Genomic DNA, 23,395 nt, shown 5'->3' with positions numbered 1-23,395 from the left:
TGGTTTTGGGCATCTCTACGGATCAGCAGGGGCTATCGCTGTTCTTTGGGGGGGACACACACCCCTTTTTGCTAACGAGCAACATCCAACTGCTCCTCCCTCGCCCTGGTCTCCCTTCACTCCCGAGGTGCACAGCCTGGAAGGAGCCGGGCTGAGGAGCTCGCTCCTGCCTCCTCGAGAGCATCGCTTGCTCAGGACAGTGCCGAGCGTGCATCTACGTGCGCTGCGGGCAACAGGACCTCAGCACATGCAGGGGAGGTTAAATCACACAGACCCTATTCTCATTTACGTTTTGAAACCCTAGCTGTATGAAAAAAGTCTTTGATATTAATATTAATATTATTTATTATAATAAAGAACAGTCAAGCAGCGTGAAAAAAATATATCTTAGCTACATTACCTTAAATTGCCAAAAATATACACATTTTTCTCTTTTATTTAATAAAAAAAACAAATCAAAACAAAAAAGACACATGCAACATACTAAATGAGACATTAGCATCAAAACGGGTAAAGAAACGTACCCCAGTGCAACTGAAACACAGATAATCTTTAGCTTTTATTTTTTCTTTCCCCTGCTCTCCCTCTTTTTCACAGAGATACACACGTTTAATGTCGACCTTCCAGCAGTGCCCCCCTCTTCTCCCCTCAATCTGCCAAAGGTCCCTTTGGCTCTGGGACAGGTTGAGGCGATAGACAAAGAGCACACTTCAAAGGGACCGGGCGCCTTTGGAAGATGTCAGAGAAATGTATAAGTGCTATACGTCTCTTCCCCAGCTCGTCCTCTCCAGCCTCGTCCCCCCCTGCTCCAGAGAGCCCCGGAGAGCAGAGGGGCTTCGTACTCAAACTGCTGCCACCAACAAAAATCAATGGCATGGCCGGCCCAGGGCAGGGGGAACCAGGGACGCAGCGCAGCTCAGCCCTCCCTGCTTCTAACAGCGATCCCGCCTACAAAACTGATTCCTTGAATTCAGTCCTTGATTTCCAACCTCTTCTGCTGCGTGGGCTCCCAAATCTTTCCCCAGTAGCGGTGCGGAGCCCCGTACAGCACATTTCAGCCTCCTGACTGCAAACTCACCATTAAGTACCTCTCACCGATCCCCTGCAAGTTTTCTCTTGTTGCCCAGGGATTTGGGCACCGAAGCGCCGATCTGAACGTGGTTTTTGTTTGTCCTGGGAGACAACGCATCTTGTACCACGACTCGCTACACAAGGGACAGATGCTAACCAGCCTTTCCTCCTTCCCATCCTCTCTCTTCCCGATACTGGCATGTTTCTAATTCCAGGGCGTGAAAGGTGGTTAAATTTTGGAAGAGTTTGCCCAGGTCTGGGCACGATGTCAGGCCCTTGTGGCTACAGACTGGGCGGAAGGCCGTGCTGATGGGCAGCATGACAGCAAAACAGGCGGCAATGCAAATTTGGGACCTTAGAGTAAAAAAAGTAAAAAAATCAAATAAAAATGAAACCCCAGACAAACGCAGCTGGGCAAGCAGCTGTCAGAGACCACATTTGCACGTTGAACGGCCACTGTTTTACCCCTAACACTTCTGTCCAACATCTTGCTGGCCCAAACCAGCGCTAAGGAATGTCTGTTCCCAAATCCCAAGGGCCTGTTGTTTGCCAAAGGTCGGCAGGTACAGCCTTCACGTGCACGCAGCCATCACACGCACAAACAGGGCACTTCAGGGCTGAATTTAGCATGGCAGCCCTGAAATAGCCATTCGGCGCGTTGCTTTCAAGCCCAAGGCTCCTCACACGCAGAGGGGACAGCGAGGCCAGACCCCCGCTTGCAGAAACGGACCCTGCGCCGAGCAGAGGGTCCCTGCGCCGGGGCGGGTTGGGTGGCACCTCTGCTCGCAGAGGGGAGGGGGGACAACACAGCTCGGGGGGGGCGGGGGGAGAAGGAGAAAAAAAAAAACAAAAACCCAAACCCAAAAAAAGGAAATTAAAAAAAAGTGCAAGCACACAATCGTGCCAGAGCAATTTTGGGGACAGGGAGCCAAAATTAGAGTCAAACCATTTGCAACTGAAAGATCTCATTCACAGTTTGTAAGTAGGAGGCAGATGGAAGGTGGCACAGCTCAGCCCGTGGCTTCCTCGGGAGGTGGCTGGGGACGGGGAATGTGTCAGCAAGAGCCACGGTTCAGTGCTCCTCTCTAGGTCTGTGCTGCAGAGACTGCAAGGAAGGGAGACTTTTGTTTTTTTCCCCTGCATTTCCACTTTTAGCTGCCATCTCCATCTTTCCAATAGCTTCTTAACCTTGTTAAAACATTAGCTTTTCTTTATAAAAAAAAAAATTTTTATATATATATATATATTATATATATATATTTCTGAGCAGACAGCAGTGTTCTGCCCAGTTCACAGAACTGGAGGCTGAGATCAGAAAGGCATTTGCTCTCCTTTTAGCCTTATTCAACCATTGTGGTGACAATCTTCCAAACAAACCAAAAAAGAAAGAAAGAAAATAAAATAAAAAGGAAGAAAGGTATTTAGCAGATGAGTTTTGCCTATAACAAGCTTTTCTAGTACTATCAGCACAGACCCACTGCTGACAAATTTGAATAGTGCAAACTAGTTAGAGGCAGTGGGAATGTGCTGAAAAATATCCATTAAGGTCTGACAACTTTGTTTTGTTTTGTTTTAAGACCCTCAGAGTTTCTATTAGCTGGAGTCTTCCCGCCTGCCCCCAGGAGCTCTGGATTTAACCAGGGGATGAGGAACAGAAGAAGCATTTGTACGTTTGACGTAGATGTTCCCCCTTCCCCAGAGCTGCCCCACCTGTCCTTCAATCAATCCATCGCATCCAAGCTCAGAGGAAGCCGATTTCTTTTGCTGAGGTTCCAGGCTGCAAGACGGAGTTAAGGTCAAAAGGTGGAGAACAACGAAGAGTCCGATGTCCTAGCTCAGGAGACTGGTAATTGTCCCATCGCTTGGAGATTCCTTTTCTGAAGTGCCCAAGACCAGTGGAAGAACGTGTTTTTGCCAGACTGGAGTGATTTGTGGTGGGTAAGAAAGAACAGGTACCGGATTTGGGATTCTCTCTTCCCCACGCACATTTCTATCTCCCAGCTTAGCCTGGGAAACAACTGCCAGGTTCAAATGCACCTTCTGACGTTGGCTACGACAGGAGTAATACTGGCTACGGCCCCTTTTTGCAAGCTGAAATGTTAGCCTTTGGAAATCTTGGAAGGAAAGAGTGAGAGACGGCACAAGGAGCAGGAGTGTGCTTTTCACACACAGAGTACAGCACCGAACCGACAGCAGCTGGCAGAGCAGATGTGGCAATGTCCCTTACAGAAGTAGGTGGCTTTCACCTCCTCCCCAACCACCAGTCCTTACCCATCGCTCCACCGCTTGTGTCTTTTCAGGCTGGGTTTGGATCCAGCTGAGATGTCGGGGCTTCATATGACGGCTATAGAGAGAAGAGCATCCTAAGAGCCCAGCAGATGAAAAACTGGTGAGAAATCTCAGCCACAGGACTTCTTCTTAACCTCCCCATCTGGGCAAAGCAGACCACGTAGGCACTGCCACCACGTCCCGCTTCCCCAGCTGGGTCACATCCAGTGCTGCCTCCGAGGGCACTGCCAGGTTCCTCTGCACTGTGCAGAAAGGAGTCCTCAGCAGAGGGGCCTCCCTCCACCAAGGTCTTGGCCAAGGATGCTCGATGGTCTCTAGTGCCTCGGCCTGGGGGGGCTACACACACACACGTGAACACACGCTTGCACTCGCGGCAGGGAGGAGACTGGCAGGCATCTGGTGTTAACTCTCTCCTCCACTCTGCGTGGAAACACAGCTTCATTTTGAGCATGTGTGGCATGGACCAGGGCGGCAGGCAGCCCCCCACCTTCGCTCCTCCCGATACCAGGGCTTGGTCAGAGACGTACTGTCTTCCAAAGCACCTCTTGGCATTGCCCAGCGGCAGGAAATGCTTCTTGGAAGCCTTGTGCTCATTGCTCTAACAGTATCAAAGTTGACTGTGGAAAGCCACATTCCCCTGGCTGAGAGGAGTTGGCTGCTGGTTTGTTCGGGGCGAGGGGGGAGCTTAGCCCTTGTCCTGGGTAAGAGGAGCTCCCTTTTCATTCATGCTCTTTAAAAAACAAACAGAAAAAGAGACGCAGAGGAGACAGGTATCAGTACTGGATGGGCAGCAACACGAGGGGGCAGAAGCAGAGAGCCCTGCTGTGCTGCGGACCTGGCCCTGCTCACCACGACCTCTCAGGCTCCTCCAAGATCAATGGAGACACGGGAGCCCCAGGTTTCCCCTCTGCCCAGTTCAGGCCGAACTGGCCCCTCAACCCTGGCCTTTGGCTCCTAAATGTCTCCAACCAGGGCTGGACCTTCTGGGCACAGGAATAGGCCAGGAGAGGGATGGAGGAGAGATGAGAGTATCACACCATCAGTCCCTAGACACTGGTGTTCCAGTACAAGGCTGCTTTACAGAGAGGCTGTAAACCTCTTCACAACCTCTCCTCTTGGGTGCAAGATTCCTTCTAAACCCTGGGTTTCAACATGCAGTCACCTTCGTATTTCATCACGAGGCTCCAATAGGGCCAGCACTGCCAGGGGCACATTGTCCCATCCAAGTCCTAGGGTTAACGGAGACAAATCTACGGCCTGTCTCTGCCTCGCTCCTGCAGCAGGTCTGGTGTGTGTCTGCACACACACGTGGGAGGGCACCTCGGGAGCCTCCGTGCCTACCCACGACCCTGTCTGGGCCCTACGGAAGTCCTTGGAGGTAGGATCAGGACGTGACACTGGCTAGTCAGGGATGCAGCAAAGCCAGCGGAGCATTCTGGCTCTGTTGCCTAAGCGGTGCCCTTGCTCCCCCAAGTTAACTGCAGCGCAGACTGTCTCTCCCCGGGTCTGTACAGCGCCTAGCACCACGAGCTCAGTGGGGTTAGGGTAGTGCTAGCAGCATACGCACCGTTCCTTTCGGGGTGTTGCCATCAGCCTGCAGGTTGAGAAACGGGTTAGTCTGTGCTGTAAGGACGGGCGGGATGCCCGTTCCCGAAGCCAGGAGGCTGTTCCCAGGAGTGCTGAGCGGTGGGGTGGCCTGGGGGGCCATGAGGGCATTGCTAGGGTTGAGCTGCTGGGGGGAGAGGGAGGCCAGGAGAGAGCTGCTGCTGGGGGGCGGCTGAGGGGCCGAGGTCATCAGGGCGCTGGTGCTGGAGTGCAGGGGGGCGGAGGTGGCTGCCAGGAGGCTGGTCATGGACAGCTGGGACGAGCTTGTCATCTGCAGCCGCTGCAGCTCCCTCTTCTGCTGGATTTGCTGCATCATCTGGAACACCAGGGCCTGCTGCTCCTGCAGGGAAGGGTGAGGAAGAGAAGTCAAAGGAGGGACAAAGGGCTCAGGAAGAGGTGACACCTAATACAAAGGAGCCAGGAGCCACATGGGCACACTCCATCCCAGGCAATGCTGCTGGGGACAGGGAGAAAGTCCCCTTGATCACATCGCTACAGGTAGAGAGAGGAACAGTCTGTCTTGTGTTCATTAACAGCCTGTGCTTATGACCTTTCCAGCCCCGTTGTTTCCTGAAGCGTAGGATTAGCTAACCCTCACAAAGACACCTGCAGGCACACAAATCTACTCAGCTCTTTCCAATCAATTGACCCGTGGATTTTAAGTCTGTGGCATTCACTATCCTGAATTTCTAGGTTGGCTGCTAATTTCCTTCCCCAGCCCGTCCCACTTCACGGCTCACCCTGACCCACAGGGTCAGTGTAGGTGAGCCGGACTCGGGGGGACGAGGGCCACAGCTCACCTGCACCCGGAGGGACGCCCTCGAATCCAACCAAACTGCAGAAATCACTATAGCAACCATCGACCAATGCAGCAGGCTGAGAGCTGACATTGTTCCCGTACCCACAGGGATGCAGCTGATGACACGGTGACATCAGCTGCTGTAAAGAGAAGCCCTTTGAAATTTGCTTTTCCCCGGTTATAAATAGCCTGACCCAGAAATCTATCCAAAGCAACGGGCCAAGTTCATGGGAGATATAAATGAGCACAGCTTCATTGACGGGAACTGTTAGCATTCCCGTGCAACTCCGCCGCAGGGGAGGGACACCACAGAGGTTTCCGCAGGGCAAGTGAATGCGGTTCTTACACACTCAAGGGCTTGTTTACCGTCTAGCCATGCAGCCATTCCCACAACAACCTGGGACGGGGCTGCTGTTTTACCCGAGAGGATGCAGGCAGAGAGCCAAGATCCTCAGAACAGCTGCCTGATCCTTTTTCTGACCCCGAAGTCCTCAGCCACCTACACATTACAAGTCCCCCTGGCATCTCCAGTTCGCCATCTCAATGTGCCCTGACACAGCTCACCTGCCTCAGGACTAAGCAATTTGGTGCTTATCTCTAAATTCAAGTAGTGTCCTCAAGCGAGTTCCTCTTCTCCTGTGGGCCTCAGCACATCTGCAAGCCCAGAGACTAGCGTGCTCCTGGCAGCAGGAGCCGACATGATCTGCATTCAAAGATGGCTGGAGGAGGTAAGAGCACTCCTGATTTTGCGGTGGCTTAGCGTTACCATGTTCTCACACCCTCAGGATGTGGGAAACCCAGATTAAATTTTTTCCTTTGTACAAAAAAGTTCAAATCCCCATCTCCCTTCCTCCAGGAGGTGCCGCACCTTCCTGCCTAAAGCTTTTCTCCTCACTCCACCCACAGCAGCCCGGAGCCAAGGAAAAGGCACATGACTCTCGCAGCCCTGTGGGCAGGGGATTCACGTGAAGGAGGGAGCCCTAAGTTTCGCTCTCTGCTCCAAGGCTTTCCCATTAAACAGCTCATCAGATAAAAGGTGCCAGCAGGCACGCTTACCGGATTAAGCGGCTGGGAAGTCAGGAGCTGCTGAAGCTGCTGGAGCTGTTGTTCGTGTTGGTGCAAGACGTGCCGCTGCTGCTCTGTCAGGGGACTCGGGCTGGGCATGCTGCAAGGGGAGCAGGGCAGGCAATGTCAGCGCAGCCCGTCTTGGTCCTGCATACGTAGGGCCTGCCTCCCTCCCTCCCGGTGCTAAGCTTCTGCTGGAGAGGGCAGGGCTGTCCCCGCGAGCTCCCCATCCTCACCTGCTCAGGCTGGTGGAGAGCTGCAATGTCGGAGGCCCGCTCGCCTGCGTCAGCGCGCTCGGAGGCTGGGCGGCCTGAGCTCCGTTCAGATTCCCCAGGATCCCGTTGATGGGCATCTGCTGGCCTCCTGCCAGGGTCCCCATCAGGCCGTCCACCATGGGCACCGTGGAGAGGCTGTGGCTGGCAGTGGTGCCTCCCCCCAGCCCGCTGCCTGCCACCCTGGCCAGGCCATTCACCTGCTGCACCCCGGGCAGGGGTAGCGAGGCAGGACTCTGCTGCAGCATGGGCAGGGGCGGAGGAGTGCTGTGGAAGGACAGGGAAGAGCTGCTCCTGCTGGGGCAACCTGAATGAGGGTCCTGGGGGAGAAACGGACATAAGAGCATCGGACTGGGGCAGCTTGTGAAAGGTCAGCTCAGCTCCAAGGGTGCTTTGGGCAGGAGCTGGAGGTGGGAAGGGGGGCTGTGAGTGCAAGTGCAGGTGTATGCTCAGAGGGGTCCCAGAACTCAGACATGCTTTGCTGGATCCCTAGAAGTGCGGCCAGAATAACCTAGAAGCATTCTCACCTCACGCTCCCAGCTTCAGCTACTCTACGCAGACCCTCAGCACTGAGATGAACTGAAGAACGGGCACTCCAGAGAAAGAAACCTCATTTCTGGGCCTGGACTACAAGGCTTTGAGCTGGCTATCAAGTCAGAGTACTGGGACGGCACTGCTCTGTTCCCTCCCCAAGTCCCTTCCCCAGCTGGCTGGCGGATGCGGTGGCCAGTGTACCTCAGAGGAAGTGGAGAGCGAGTTCTCGATCCCAAAGCTGTTCTTGCATGGGGGGCTCTTGCTGATGCTCAGGGAATCGTTGCAGACTGTATGGAGGAAAGAAGTGAGGACGCAGAGTCAGGGGTGGAGCCTGACATTGCCACAGCAATAGCAAGGGACACTGCATACTGCCAGTGGCTACAGAGCGATAAATGGGTCCGATCCTCCCCACTGTGACCTCCTCCTGCCCACCCCAGGGCACCACTATGAAAGGGCACAGGGTGACGCATCCCACCGGTCCCCTCACCGTTGGGAGGCAGGATGTACTGGGCCTGGCTGCCTGGGCCGTTGCTGCTGGTCACCACGGGGAAAGGGACGGAGAGCTGGACGTTGAGGAGCTGCAAACGCTCCTTCTTGGCCGTCAGCGTCATGATCTGCTCCTGGAGCCGCTGGTTCTCCTTCTGCAGCGAGTGCAGGGCTTTGAGCATTTCTACAACTGCAGGGAACGGAAGGGGGAAGGGGGACAGGGTCAGGGGAGAGAATGGGGGACGGAGGAAAGAGGAGAAGGGGATCCACAGGAGGTACCACAATTAGACCACACTGGGGGAGGAGACTGGCCCCAGATCACAGTCCCGCTGCCAGCTACTCCCCCATGGCACAGCTTAGTGCTTTGTCCCCCACTCGGCTCCCTTGCCTGTGGGCAAAATCCCAGCTGGCTCCCACACAAACATGCACAAGGACCTCTCCTTCCACAGCCCGTACCCTGAGTGACTCACTGTTTACGCCGGCTTCCCCGTTGCCCTGCTTCTCCAGGAGCTGCTCAATGTTTGGGGTGGCCTGGGGAACATTCTCCAGCTGCCCGCTGCTGCTACAGGACACTGTCTGGTCGAAGAGGGTCGGCAGGCTGCTGATGGGGGACCTGGGGAAGGGTTGGGGAGATGTTAGAGATGCTTCCCTAGTCTGCACCGACACTCCTCTACTCCCCTCTCCCCACATCTCCTCTGCCTTATACTGGGAGTGGCTGCATCCCTCCCAGCCTCAGTCTCCTCTGCTCCACTTCAGGAGAGCCCTCCGCTCCCGTTAGCCCCGGCTCGTATTGGAAAAGCAAACCTACCTCCTCCCCTCCCGTCCCATCCCACTCCCAGCCCCAAGGAGGAGGGAAGCAGCTGCCTCTACTTCCCCCAGCCTCTTTCCCTTTCCTTGCTGTGTCATCCCACGGCTTCCCGGGGTACCGCCGTGCCCACGCGGATGCGGAGGCACCCCCGCGCCCGGCAGCAGGGGAGGACTCCTGAAGGACACTCACATGGAAGAGAGACTCTCCTGGGGTGACGTCCCTCGGCAGCCAAAACTGCAGTCTTCCAGGTCAGGCTCTGGGTGGGGAGAGGGACAGAGAGGCACAGCGTTCATAGGCGTCCAGCCCTGGCAGGTGCCCGGGTTTGTCACCCGAGGGCGGCGAGCACCGGTCCCCGCTAGATGGGAGCACCGAGCAGCGCAGGGCACCGTCATTGCATAACGGCTCCGTCCGCATGCGCCTCCGCCCGCCGTGGGAGGGGCTGCGTGTCATTGCGTGTCACCCTGTGTCACGCCGGGAGTGGGGGGGGGGGGGGGGGGGGGGGGGGGAATGTCACCCTGGGAAGGTCACCGACGCGACCCCCCCCCCCCTTCTTAATGGCAGGGGCCACGGTTGCCGGGCGGTGCCGGCGCCGGGGCCGCCAGCCCGAAGCCGCGGGGAGCTTGCGGGGAGAGCCGGGCAGCGCAGGAGCCCGGCTCTGCCCCAGCCCCGCTCCCTCCCCAGCCGCGGAAACCGGAGGGATGGGCAGAAAGAAGCTTTTCCTTTAGCTGTAAAGCTGCAGGGGGAGAGACACTTGCTTTGCTGAGCCTGCAGGGATGAATCAATCCTGTGCAAAGCCCCAGTCAGCTCCCCTAAGTGCCACTGCAGCCCTCCGCCTCCAGGATCCTTTCCCGAAATCGAGCTGGGGTCCTCCAAAGTTTCCAGATGCTCAGCTCCTTTCTGAAGAGCTTAAATAAGTGCTTCAGTGTCCAGAGGCTACCCCCATAGCCATCAAGACTACCCCCATAGCCATCCCTCTGTCCCAGGGAGCTGGGACACCGCAGTGCTGGGGACGGAGCCGCTGTGCATGTGCAGGATATCTCCCATCCAAAGAGTAATCAAGAAATGAAGTGTATTTATCTGCCATTTGCTTTCCATCCCCAGAGCCTGCCAGCCCGTAAACACACGTTCCCCTCGCTCTGGGACGTGTCAGATGTTGTGACTACAGCCTGCACCAGCTGGCTGACTCGCCCCTCCTCTTCTTCACACAATAAGAGACATTTCTTATGTGCAAGAATCCAGGAAGTCTCCTGCAGGGAACACTGTGATTTACAGTGTAATGCCCTGAGCAGGGCATTAGTTATTGGCAGTATTTTCTACTGCTGAGAACAAGCAAACACAGCTGTTGTTCAGCAGCTCTTACAGACAGGTATGAGTGGGATCCTCACTCCTTCATCCCCATGGGAATGTCTTCCTGGCCATCAATTACAACTGGTCCACCCTCCTGGGGAGAAGCCACTGCTTTCTGGAGGTGACGAGCAGTTGCCAGTCAACAGTAGCCTCCCAGTATAAGACACCATGCGGAGACAAGTCTTGATTTCAGGGACGCCACGAGGCACGTGAACTTCCTAATTTCTCCAACTCAGGATCAGCTACCAGAAGGCTGGGAAGAGTCAGACTACAGCAGTGCTTCTCAGTATTGTTTCCATCCAAGGACCACCTAAATCCTTTGAAAAACATCCACAGCCCACCGTGCGCAGCTTCGCCGCAACGGTTTTAACTTGCCACCAAATAAACATTCAGCTAAGCTTTGACTGCCTGCTTGTTACTGTCACATTGTTTGCCTGCAGCCCAGGGAGGCTGCGCACATATATATGATCCCGGTTTTCTGAAACAGTACCAGGCTCCATATTCAATTATCTCCTGGCCAACACCACCCTGTTGTCTACAGAACAGGAAGATGACTGAGTTATCACACAGAGACAGCACTTTCCAAGGCAGCAAGTATGAAAAAGAGGCTTGAAGACAACTAGAGAAGATAAATACATTTGGCCTGTCATCATAACGAAGCAGGATCCAGGACAAGCCGTGGGAGGAAGAACTAGACAGTAGCTAAGGGAGTGGGAAGATAAGAATCAGACTTTTTGTACTGCCAAAGGCACCCTGGTATCAACCTGCATCAGTGATAACAGTTTCTCAGTTCCCCCATCTGTAAGACAGGGAAACACCATTTCCCTACATCACATTAAAATTGTGAAAAGCTCCAGTATTACTGCAATGAAAGCTATGTCTCCATGGGATCTGTCTACACAGACACTCTCAGGAAAGGTAATCTGAATTAAAGACAAGGCAGGATTATGTAAAACTTCACAACCACCCTGTTAACAACTTGGGATTAAAGCACTCACCACACTTTTAAGTGAAAATGGCCCCACACAGGAGGTTTAATGCATGTTAATTAATCCCCCTGGCAAAAAAAAGTGGATTTGGCTTAACACCCTCTGGGCCACTAGCTCCACCAGGAGGAGATAGCGATGGACAAACCTTAAACATGACAAAAACCAGGAGCTGTTCTGAAGGCTGCCTGGAACTGGAAAAAACACGTCCTGAAGCTTATGAGATCCCAGTCAAACAAAAAGAGCAACCTTGGAAATGGAAACTAAGGGTCAGGCTTTTTTTGAGCACTTAGTATGTTGGATTTTGCCTACATGATTCATTCATTAGTAGCCGCAGGGCTGGAACAGAAAGAACCCAGGCTGCCGAGCCTCCGCGTTGTGCCTGAACCACAGGGTTATTCCTGACAGTTGACTAGCTTCCTTCTCCTGTCAGCACCTTGCCAAAATAACAGCAAAGGGGAAGTGGCAGTGGGTCATCTCTCTCTTGATGATTGCCGTGAGGGAAGAATAACTCTTTGAATCATCCCATTCTTTCCTTAATTCCAGGTGACTGAATCATTCCTGACTCACAGCTCCCATGCAACGGCCCCGACTCCCCCTGAGGTCAGCTGCGCAGTTACCTTCCCGTTACACTCAAGCAGATGCAAGCTGCCGGCGGGGGCATACAGACAAAATGCTGCCAGTGACACGCGGAGAGACAGACAGGCACCTTCCATGGGCTTGCAAAGGTCGTAAGTAAGCATACGTGTTCATTCATGCTTTACATGCAGGCATGCACACTTGTTAAGGCAAATAAGGGCACACTGGTGTCAGATTATCCGGAGAACTCAGAGCCACCTCTAATGAGGACTGTGTGTTTTAAAGTGCTTGTCACTCAGTGTGACACTGGGCAGAGTTTTACCTCTCAGGACTTCAGCATCCAGCATGCTGAGCTGCCAGCATTTCTGGGCTAGGGGAGCATGAGACAGTTGCACCACTAACTGCAACATCTGAAAATCAGGAGGGTGCTTTTGTTTAACTACTGGTGCAAACCAAAAATCAGGCCCACTCTGTTTTGGGAAAAAAGAAATCTTACGATGCTTCAAGTTTCCTGCTTATTAACCAGGCAATTTTCCAAGAAAAATGAATTTGCCTTGGTGGGAAAAAATGAGCAGTTGTAAGTAATTCAGTGTTGGCACGTTCACGTTTGGAAGTTGAAAACAGTGGATTTTGTTGCATTCATGACAAAGCCAAAGGGGAAGGGCAGAAAGTAACTCAAAACAGAAATGGCAGATGAAAATTAAGAGTGAGAGATATCTCTCATTTAAAAAGAAACCCAGAAAACAAAATTCCAACAAAAACTTTTAACTTATTTTGAGCAAGCAAAAGCTCACAGTAGTTTTCACTAGGTTTGTACAGCTTTAGTGTGTAAAAAGACAACAAATTTCTGCAGGGAAGGACTTAACATTCTTGCACTTTTCTAGCACATGTCCAGGGACACACATTATCCAATGGACATGCCAGCAGATGTGCTTTTACGGGATTGCAAGCCAGCACTTCATTAAGGCAAACACAAGCACCCCCTGCCTTGGGGAAAAAGCCACTGTCCCTCTCTCCTAGCCCCTGGCTCTCACACGCATAGGATGGGAGCAAGCAGGGAGGGCAGCTGGAGAACTATGGATGCAGTTGTCTCGACTCTTCCAGGGAGACCCCTTTGGAAGTCCAAACTCACATACCTTCTGATTCACGTACCTGCCCGGCTGCTTTCCGACTGATTTAAGAGTGGGTTGATTGATAGCCCAGATGCGAGGGGGCTTCCAAAAATATGTGAGGAAGGGAGGCTGAATGTTGAACCTGCCAGTGAGAACACCTACATGGCAAAACAAGGAGGGGGGGAGAGAGAGAAATGACTTCTCAAAAACGCAAGAGGAAAATAACTTCATTATTCCATCTCTTCCTGACTCTTGAACCCAGCTTGCTCATGAGAGAGAGTGTTAAAAATATCTCCTTGGAAGTCTCGCTAGACAGTTGAAATCTTCCCAGCCCCGTCTCAGAGCCAAGAGGTCTGAACGAGCCGTGTTAACACTGAGGCTGTAAAACTAACTCTCCTCCCTGTAAAACACCTCTCACAGTGAGCTCCCGACAAATGACAAGGCTCTGTCTCCTGGCACACGCACAGCCCACCCAGCTGGGACGTGCAAGCCCTCCCACCAAGTTATCTGTGCTGCAGAGGGAAGGTGGGGCTGGCACTGGTGGCAGGATCCAGCCGAGCAGCAGGGGATGAGCAGCACGGGACACAGCACATGGTGACAGCCAGGCCTCTGCTACCTGAGCGCTGTCTGCGCTCCCCTTACAGTCAACGGAAAGCAATGCATCCTTTTAGGTTGCAATTCCTCCCACCCCAAAACAGGCTGCATGGGCTGGGATGCAAAACTGCCTACGTCTTTTGGCAGCTCCCCTCCAAACTGAAGGAAGAGTAGCCGTTCCCAAGTGGAAAAAGCAACTCCTCTGTGCCCACAAACGGGCCCTACTCTGCCAGTGACTACTCTGTCCAACGCTCTCCTGAACTACAGTCCCTCTCCTGGTCCTGATGTTCTTACCTGCGTGGTAGAGACCGAGGAGGAGGAAGCTGGAATGGTGCTAGCAAAGGGAGACCGGTTGAGCTGTGGGAGAGACGACGTACCCTGGTGTGCCAGCAGGCTGGAAGAGAGGGGTGTACTGCACACAGCTCGGAGCACTCCGCCCCCGTGGGAAATAGGGTCCTTGTTACTGGTGTAGATCCCTGCGAGGGGAGGAGACGTGTTAGAGAGCCACGCAGCTGGTTTTCTGCAGGGCTTGATCTCAGAAAGGGCGGGTGGCACCAATACACAAGACCAAGTGTAACATGCACTTCAGCATCTCATGGCCTGGCATGCAGCAAGGGTGGTCACAGCCCACAATCCTTCTATCAAAAGGTATCACAAACTTTTCCAGCCTTGCCGCTGCCCCCCTCGTTTGCTCCTCGCACCCCAATACAATCCGACAGAGAAATCACAGCATAAAGTGACTCATCGAAGGCACAAGTCAGTGGCAGAAGGGGGCAGTGGACTCAGAGAGTCCCACTCTCTGCTGCCTATGCTAGTCAAGAGACCACGCTCTTGCTGAGCTAACCTGTCTGCTTCCGTGATGCCCAGGGACCACGGTAGGGCACGGACAGGTAAATGAGGAAGAAAGGATGAGGAGAGAGCTGCTGCTGAGGGAGGGGACCTGTCTGACTTCCCCTTGGCTCAGACATGCAGCAGAGGCAGTGCCCAAAGCCAGGTCCTTCAGAGCCCTGCCAACATCTCTCCGCAAGAGAAGACAGGGAGAACAAGCGGGCAGGAGAGCAGGGCTTGGCAGCCTCCTCCTCTTTGAAACATCCCTTTGTTGTTCCGGAGGGGGAGGCAACAAAAATTGGCCTAAGGTTATGATTATGGAAGTTGCATCAATTCTTGCAGCTCCTCTCCTCTCTCAGGCAGTGCAGACAAATGGGCCAGGGCTCCCAGGCACACACAACAAGATTATAACTCCCCCCCCTTGCAATCTGACCTAAATTGGAGCATCTGCAAACAACCCACAATAGACCAATGACAAGTTCTGCTGCCAGAACAGTGTCAAACCTCAGCCCTGAGCAGCAGGCTCCTCCTCTGCCTGCTGCCTTAACCCCTTCCTGCCACATGTCCTGGCTGCCCTCATCCCTGCCAGGCCAGGGAAGGGACTCAGGCTGGGAACAGCTGTAAGCCTCTCCGCAGAGTTAACGGTGTGCCTGTCTCCTGACCCTAGGTGGATGTAGTCAGACCAGGATGAGAGGTTTTGCTTTTAAAAGAGGGGTTAAACTTGAACCACTTATGAGAGTCCCTCATTTGGGGTCAGATTGTGGTTGTTCCGGTTTGGCCTGTGAATATCCCTCTCTATCGCTTTGGAAATTAAGCTGTGGCTAGCTAAGGTTTTCCAGCACTTGAGCAAAAAGGGTTTGAAATGCCCCCCAGCTCAGATCTGCAGCCCAGCTCCAGCGACAGAGAAGCTGACCTGCAGGAGACTCTAGGACGAAGGCCAAGATGGAAAGGGGAGACCCAGATGTGGATTTTTATAGCTCCTGGGACTGAACTAAAGGGACTGGACTCTGTGCAGACAGGTCCAGACGCCAGCCAAATGTGATGAAAAAGACAGCAGGGCTGGGAGGAACTGTGCACACCTGGAGCCCTAAGGGGGAACATACCTGAACCCAGCAGCGGGGACTCCATGCTGAGGCTGGGCAGATTCCCTGCGTGGCTGAAGGACCGTGAAGAGTTGCCGATGCTGGAGCTAACAAGAGAGCCCCCGGAGAAGGGTGACGAGGAAGTAGACGTGGACCCAGCCAGCTGGGCACCCAAAATCTCTTTGCTTTTGCCCCCTTTTGGCCTGCCAGGCCCATGCTTGTTCTTCTTGCTACCCTTGTGCTTCTTTTCCTTCAGCACCTCTCCCTCCTCCATGCTGAGGGATGGCATGCGCTTGTGGCTGCTGCTGCCACCACTGGTCCCACTGGTCCCCACCGAAGGGCCGCTGACAGGGTTCGAGGCCTTATAGTCCACGGGGGAAGCATCACGGCCTCTCTGCTGGCTCACCGCAGAGGTGGAGAAACGCATGATGGACCCAAAGCCTGAGAAGATCACCTTCTGCTCAAAGATGTCCCCCTTCTGGCCTTCATACAGAGGGGAGCAGTGGGAAGAAGAGGAGGAAGAGACAGGCTTCCGGTACTTCTCGTCGTCCTGCTCAAGCTTGGGGAATGTCACAAAGTCCTGGGAGCACTGCAAGTTGCTGCAGGAGGTACCTGGGGAAAGCAGAGGGGAAGCAGATTTAGGAAGGCTCGTGGTGGCAATAACTCAGCCCCTAAGGCAACAGGAGCACAGTCACAACACAGGTCCTCTGGCACAGGCTAGTTACCGAGCTGAAGGCCATCCCTGTCACCTCCCAGCTCATTGCTTTGATGCTCTCTGGCAAGTATGAGAGGTGCACACCACCAGCTTCATTCCACCCAAATGTGCACGTGTCTGCTCCCCCAGGGCCTGCATCACCACTGTCCCTCCAGCCCCAACTAGGGTCCCAGGAGATGAAACATGCTAGCCGTTACGACAACGGCTCAAAAAAGAACTGAGCAAGGTTAGAGCAGATGGGAGCCTGGCAAGGCTTTGACTGAAAGCTCAAAGGAGCCTGGATATCAGGTTTTGGCTCAGGTCTCTCCACTAGTACTCCTTAAAACACTGCTGCAGACAGTACCACCTACGGAGGAGAGGGCAGGTGCTGCCCATATTGCCTGTGCACAGTATCCCTTCCCTCCTCCCTCCGCTCAGACATCTGGATCTGTTTTCCCTTGCAGTGCAGCAGGCCTGCACAGGAGGGGAGCTGTAACACTCATCTGACTCAGTTCTTCCCTCTGTGCATGGAGTTAGTAGCAATAAGACTTTTCCCTTTCTCTTCAAGGGGTTAAAGAAATAGCCATCAGCAAAGTTTCAGAGCACTAGCTGGTGAACAGGTATCTTTACAGATACAGAGATATCAAAGAGGAGCAAAGCAAAACATGACCCCCATTCTCCCCTCCTCTCTTGCTTCTCCTTCACCCCTTACCTGCAGGCTGGAAGGTCCCGCTGGATGAAGCTGAGCTGAAGCCGACCGAGCTTTTCCCGCTTCCCGTCTTTTTCCCCTTGTGGCTGCTGCCATGGCTTGAGGACTTCCTGCCTTTCACCTCCGACCTGCCGACCTCCGAGGTCTCTTTGCTCCCCTCATGGTGGCTGGTAGAGCCCTGGCAGCAGCAAACACAGAGGTGACTCACTCAGGCCAGATGTGGCCACAGCAGGGGCTCTTTTTACCAATTTCCCCTTAAGAGAAGTAATTGCCCCCTCTGCCCACAAAGCGACGGTCAGGTCATGTTACTCAGGAGAGAAAAGCAACGTTTCCCTCTATTGCTGCTTGGTGGCACCAGGCTTTATACTCGTAGGGATTACGCTCATCCCATCTAATGGCAGGAAATTAAACAGGGCACTGACAATCAGGGCACAGACATCGGAGATTTCCCACATAGTCAGCAGAGGGGAGTACCTCAGAGGGTTATTCAGCCCAAATAAATTCTGAATTTGGCTGTGATTCAAACATATATTTCAGCTGCATCTCTCGGGTGTGCTGTTCTCAGCAAGGTCATTCCACCTGAGGGAACTTGCTCATCCTTGTGCTGTCACAGGAGTTTCCCTGGGTTCCCTAAAGCATCCACTGAAGCAGTTCCACTGCCAGCCCAGGGCTTTCCAAAGCTACTGCAGTAAATATTTCGCAGTGACATTGTTAGAGCAGCATCTGACCATGCAGCAACAGATGCTATCCAAACCCCATATAAGCCTGCAGGAGACAGGGAAGCAAGGGGGATGAAGAGGCTGGCCAGATGCTAGGAAATCCAGGAGCTTGGGATGAGAGAGAGAAGTGTGGGAGTTTAGCAGGGGGAGAGTGGAATGAACCGAAAACCAGATCCCCCAGGGCACCCATGCTAGGATATGAAACCTTCACCTTCAAGTCGCTTCAAAGCCAAACCAGCAGTGTTCAAAGATCACTTCTTGCAAGGTATCACTGCAACCGATCAATATTATAGATATAGCTCCAATGTGATGGCTACAGCCCAAAATATAACACCTGTACATCAGTGCAAACACCTTTTATTTCTTACTGAGAAGATACAAGGAAGACACAGAGAAGCACAATACCTTTCTTACATTCCACTATCCCTCACTCCAGATGACCTCTTCTTGGGGAGAGCTAAAGAAAAAAGGGCTTGTAATGCAGACTCATGAATGCCCAGATAAAAATCTTTCCCCATTCCTCCCACATGGTTTAATCACTCTGCACAATGCAACAGCTGGCAGCCTAACACACACCAGATGTGCCGGGAATATGAAAGACAGGAGGAAGGGAGTGGTGGAAATTAGGGGGGCGAGGAGGGGGAATCTGTATTTTCTCATCACAGACTCCTGGATGTAGGAGATTAAGCCTTCTTGATTTATGAGCTCAGAGGGAGCATGAAAATCTTTCCGACTTTCCACATCTGCCTGGGGAGGGAAAGGAGAGCAGTGTCTGGGGGCTATGGGAAGTCCTGAGACTGCTCATGAAGTCACAGGAACGAGATGGCTCATGTCTCAGCAGAAATGCAAAGCCCTGAATTTTCCTCCCATAAATTCACCTCTTTGGTGCTCCGCACAAGGTGCACGAGGCCACAGAAGGGCAGGGGGAAACCACATGAGAAGACATGTTCTAAATCCGGAGTGTCAGGAAGGGAGTGCAGGGCAAGTAATGAATTAGTGCAGGGTGGAAGGGGGAAATCTGAGCTGGGAAATAAATCTTAATTGCAAAATTAAAGGGGGGGGAAAAAAAAAAAAAGGAAGGGGAAGAGAGGCTGAGCTGGCTCAGCTGAAGGTGGTGAATGGACAGACAGACACTCACCTGTAGGGCTGATCTGACCTCACAGACCTCCCCAAGAGACTCCCAGAGATTTCGGGGCAGGATTTTCCCACCTCCTGCCAAATGCTATCCTAGATACTGTTTGCCAAACAGGTCACGGCAGACAGATCTGTATGGTACTACCACAAGCCCTCCTCACCACAAAGGGCCCTTCTCTAGCAGCCGTTCCAGAGAGCCTGAATTTGGGGTGAGGGCCCAAGCATTGCAGCCGAGAAGCAAAGAGAGGGAAACTGAAACCACACTAAATCACTTCCCCTCTCTGTGCCTCTATTTCTTTCCCACTTTGCTCGGTGGAGCCTGCAAGCTCTGTGTGGCAGTGGAGCCTTCCAGGAGACACACGTGGACTGCCAAGCACAACAGGGCCTTGATCTGAAGGGGAGGGGTCTGCTACCATAATGCCAATATTAATAACAGTAACAAGGGCTGCAGTCCCATCGCCTCCCTAATGAAGGAGATTCTCCAGCTCAGGGCTGCTGCCTAGAGGGAGCAGGACTGGAGAAACCTGCATGCCTGCTGCTTGCCTTGTGCATAAACAGAGGTCTCAATCTCTGGATCATCGGCTTTTCTCCAGCATGGAAATCCGTGCATGTGCGTGCAGAAACGCCAATGTTTCGTGTGTGTTGCAAACAGGTGTATGGGGGAGGGCATGCTGCAGAGGAAAAAAAAAAATAGGGAACCACCGAGGAAGCGAGAGCTCTCTTTCAAAATGAGGCAGCAGCTACATTTTGAAGGTCTATTTAAAGCAACCAAGTGAAAAATGTCACCAGAATAAACCTGCTGCCCCAGCTGGAGGTGACAGTCTGAGGGGGAAACTCCTGCCTCAAACCGGGAGCCGGGAGAAGTGAGACGAAGTCGCGCGGGCACCCAAGCGCAGGCATGCACGCACCTCCTCCCCCCGGCACTCGCTGTCCCCCGAGGGGCTGTACCTGTTTCCTGGCCTCTCTGTGACACTGTGCAGCACCCAAGCTCTTCATTCATTAATTTATTTATGGGAAATCAGAAGAGCATCTCTTTGCCTCCTGATTGGCGGGACGAGCTCCTAGAGGGAACCACTGACGAAATACAGAAGGGGTGGGGGAGACTGGTGCCGCGTTGGAAACACAGAGCGGCTTTGCCCTGGATTAAACTACTGGTGAGGGGAAGCAGGGAGGACACGAACGAGGAACAATGCGACGAGAGCAGGAGCTCCTCCAGCCCACGCACCACAGGGCGATGTGCTGAAGCAGCCACCCAGGCAGGCTGTAAGCATCAGCTGCCTTTCCACGCTGGATCACTAAGTAGAGGTCAGACGAGTCTCCATCAGGAGCTCTGGGCCGAAGCGCTTGCACGAGCTACGGCACCTCTGCGTCTGAGCCACTCGCAACCTTTACCATGTCCCTTCCCTCAGCCCCGAGATCAGGCAGCACTGTGCTGCTGTTCCTTTGTCGGTGGGGATAGGAGACGCAGATGGGCTGAAGACCATATTTTTAAGTCCCTGATGTCACTGGCAAATTCCGACTCATGTCAGGACAAGGGATGCTAAAAGGCTCAGGGATTCTTACCGCAAATATCCATGCTGAGACATGCTTTGATTAGCAGGGGTAGTCATCAGCCTTCCCCCACAAACCCCTACCCCATTCACAGCGACTGTGAATTTGCCTGAGCCAGGCACAGTGCAGAGGTTCCCAGGATCTGTCAGCTCCAGGCTGGTCCTGGGTAGATGCCGAGAGCTCAAATAACAGTGGGAAACCTGGAAAGCCTCCCTGCCTCTGGTGGCGTCTGCAATTGCGAGCTCTTCGTCCTGTTGCGCTCCCTCTCCAGCACCTGACCGGGAGAGGGTGGGTGCAGGGAGGCCTTGGCATCCACGGCTTAGATTACAAAACCCAGAGCAAGCCAGATGTTGCAGCCCAAAACACGTAGCATGTGTGAGTGTGTGTCAACAAGTGATCATGATGTCTGCAGCTGGCAGAAGAAGGCAGCTGGGGTGGCTTGCAATCCTGCAGATTTACTGCAAGTGCAACAGAGAGCGGCAGGATGGCTCCCCAGGGGCATTTGCAGGGGGAGGGGAGAGGCACGCTGCTTGCTGTTCGGCTGCTCGCTAACCCCGATCCCAGCACCAGGCACCAGCTACACGGAGAGATCCTGAGCACAGAAACTGCCTCCTGAATTTGTCTGGCGGTGTGTGACTACAGAGCCGGAGCAGCCCTGGCTGCCAAGACTTACTGGTGAGACTCACTGCTCCTCCCCTGGCGAGAAACCCTCCTCTGCCCCAGGCCCGCTCCATGAATGCCATCTTTCCAACAGGCCGTTCAAAAGCGTTACCAGTTGGCAGCATTTTGGCATTTTTGGATAGACCATGTGAAATAGCCAGAAACTATTACAGCCAGAAACTATTACCCAGAGGGGATGTTTTCTGCCTCCTTCCCACTCCCCACAAAGTCTGTAGGAGCTCCAAGTAGCCAGCATGACAATGAATGAGAGCTTATATCCAGCACAAATTCACTCTTCACAATCCCCCCCCAATCCATCCAAAAGCCCGAGCCCTGGAGCACCACTGGGGGATTTTCAGCAGGTCAGCTGCTCTGCGTGCTCTCTGGAAGGGACACTCCTGTGCCGCATGAGGAAGGTCTCCTGCCCCTCCTTGAGAGCGATGAAAATTGCATCGCCCAAAGACACTTTTCAGAGGCAGGAGGAAAGCTCAGGAGAGGTGTTATGAAGAGTCGTTTGCATGCTGTGAATTCACACCCTAGTTTCACTTTCCGGTGTAGATGAGAGCTGAGGCCACCACTGTGTTTTCAGTATGTTTTTCCGCCAAACCAGAGTAAGGCAGTGAGGGTTTGTCACTGCACAGACAGGACGCAGAGGCCTGGTAGAGTCCAAGTGTCAGATATTAATGGTATTTAGATTCCTAGAAGACGCAGGGAAGCACTCAGTGAGATGTTCAAAAATCTGGCAGAAGTCAGAGGTCTAGCACAATTGATTTCAAGAGGAAGACTGAAACCACATCAAAGGATCTCCTTCATAACTAAGTGGTTCAAGAAGGGAGCACAGGGTGGACGACGTATTAGGTGAAAATTGGAACTGTAAAATAAATCTGGATTGCAAAATTAAAGAAAAATGTGAACCCAGAGGCCAGGCTGCCTGAGGGAACAAGGAAGTGGAATATATCACTGTTCCTCCAAAGCAACGAAACATAGTTCCACTGCTGTCAGCCTAACCTGGTGAAGTAGCTTGAAAAGTCCTTCTATATAGGACTATAGCTCTGAAAATCCATTATTAAAGGGTTGCTGAAAGTTTCAGAGGGCTTTAGTAGCAACATCAGACACTGGGGCTCAGATGTCTGTTACCCCAGGCTCCTTTTAGGCTAAGCAAACTGGCAGCAGACTGGAGCGTGGCTGCAGGTACCAGTAACACCTCTCCGTGGCCTGGTGGCTGGTGCCACACTACAGTCTGCCCGCAGTCCCGGTGCCCAAGGAGCAAGCGGTGCCAGGGCCCTTCTGCCGATTCGTCTGACTGATGCTCCTGCTCCTCATTGCCGGCTCCAAAACACTGGTGATGTTCAGCGACTCCAGTCCAACCCCTGCTTCAGCACAGCCTGCGCACCAGGACGGGAGTCTGGGACTCACTGTATGCCCAAGATCATGCAAGCAGTAAGGAGGAAAGAGATCCCGGCTCCCTTCAGACGCTAACCACGGCACAGCAGGGACTAGCAATGCTCTTCTGCATAGTCACACCACGAATGTCAGCTTTTGGTTTGCTGCGTCTATCCTACCCACTCCCCAGTACACTCTACTGGGATGAGCTGTACTAATCTAAGACCCAGAAAGGACAAAGATGGTTTTGGCTTCCAAGAGGAAACCTGTTTGGACATGCTACATTAATGTGTCTCAAGGTTTTACATTAGTCTAACCTGTGCAATGTTACATCGGTGCAACTATCCAGAAAGCCTCATATAACACCCCCCGAGGGGTTTGTGCTGGGTTGTAGTAGGCTGCTGAGCAGCTCTTACATTTGATCTGGAGTGAGCACCTTTGGTAACAGAGTTTGAACAATACTTTGGGATCTATGCACAAAAAAGCAAGGGAAATACACTCTCTGTTATGAGGATTAATAACAACTCCCTAGGGAAACACTAAAACCCTGTCACTCAAGTACAGCTACAGTAATTAGGATCTCCTGAATTTCAGCTTACAAAGAGTTGAAAGCTGCCTGTAAAACTGAATTGCACCCTTTCCTCCTTATTTATAAAGGTCTGGCAGGGCTTTGGAGGAGACAGTGGGTAATTGTCTAACAACCGCTCTAGCTGGCCAAGAGTCAGGTTTTGGATTTCAGTTCAGCTTGAAAATAATCTTCTTAGGCCATCAGTTCCTGACAGCTCTGTTAACTGGGTGAATCTGCTGTTCCCAAAAGCCAGAGCTGAACTGCCCTAACATGAGCACAAGTAAATGAAGAGTGATTGCAGCTCAGAGGCTGTTCCTCCGCTCTGTCTCGCTGTAACTTTCTGCTTCTCCCAGCCTGAGAACCATGAGACCAGCTTTGCCCTACATCTACTCCCTGCTTCCAGGCTTGGCCTCACACATAACCTAGAAAATCCTCTTCAGTCGTAACCCAAAGCAACCCTGTGCTGACTGGCAGGAGCTTTCGCTCTTCCAGACTGCCCCTGCAGTGCTTCTCACATATG

General features: G+C 53.0%; 1 protein-coding gene across 1 annotated transcript in view; it reads right to left on the bottom strand.

The window, feature by feature from the left end:
* Positions 1 to 4,045: 4,045 nt before the first annotated feature.
* The window catches only part of MLLT6 (MLLT6, PHD finger containing), a 43,087-nt gene continuing 23,737 nt past the window's right edge, over positions 4,046 to 23,395 (bottom strand). The window contains exons 9-20 of the mRNA XM_050911795.1: positions 16,864 to 17,038; positions 15,479 to 16,069; positions 13,842 to 14,023; positions 12,994 to 13,111; positions 9,119 to 9,185; positions 8,592 to 8,734; positions 8,123 to 8,311; positions 7,837 to 7,922; positions 7,066 to 7,421; positions 6,821 to 6,929; positions 4,928 to 5,305; positions 4,046 to 4,090 (exon numbers count right to left, since the gene is read on the bottom strand). Of these exons, the coding sequence (XP_050767752.1) occupies positions 4,046 to 4,090; positions 4,928 to 5,305; positions 6,821 to 6,929; positions 7,066 to 7,421; positions 7,837 to 7,922; positions 8,123 to 8,311; positions 8,592 to 8,734; positions 9,119 to 9,185; positions 12,994 to 13,111; positions 13,842 to 14,023; positions 15,479 to 16,069; positions 16,864 to 17,038 (2,439 nt within the window). The remainder of the gene's footprint in view (positions 4,091 to 4,927; positions 5,306 to 6,820; positions 6,930 to 7,065; positions 7,422 to 7,836; positions 7,923 to 8,122; positions 8,312 to 8,591; positions 8,735 to 9,118; positions 9,186 to 12,993; positions 13,112 to 13,841; positions 14,024 to 15,478; positions 16,070 to 16,863; positions 17,039 to 23,395) is intronic.

This window comes from Gymnogyps californianus, chromosome 28 (assembly GCF_018139145.2).
Source record: "Gymnogyps californianus isolate 813 chromosome 28, ASM1813914v2, whole genome shotgun sequence".
NCBI classification, from domain to species: Eukaryota; Metazoa; Chordata; class Aves; order Accipitriformes; family Cathartidae; genus Gymnogyps; species Gymnogyps californianus.
The sequence above is the reverse complement of the archived record's forward strand: the minus strand, read 5'-3'. Positions and strand labels throughout refer to the sequence as shown.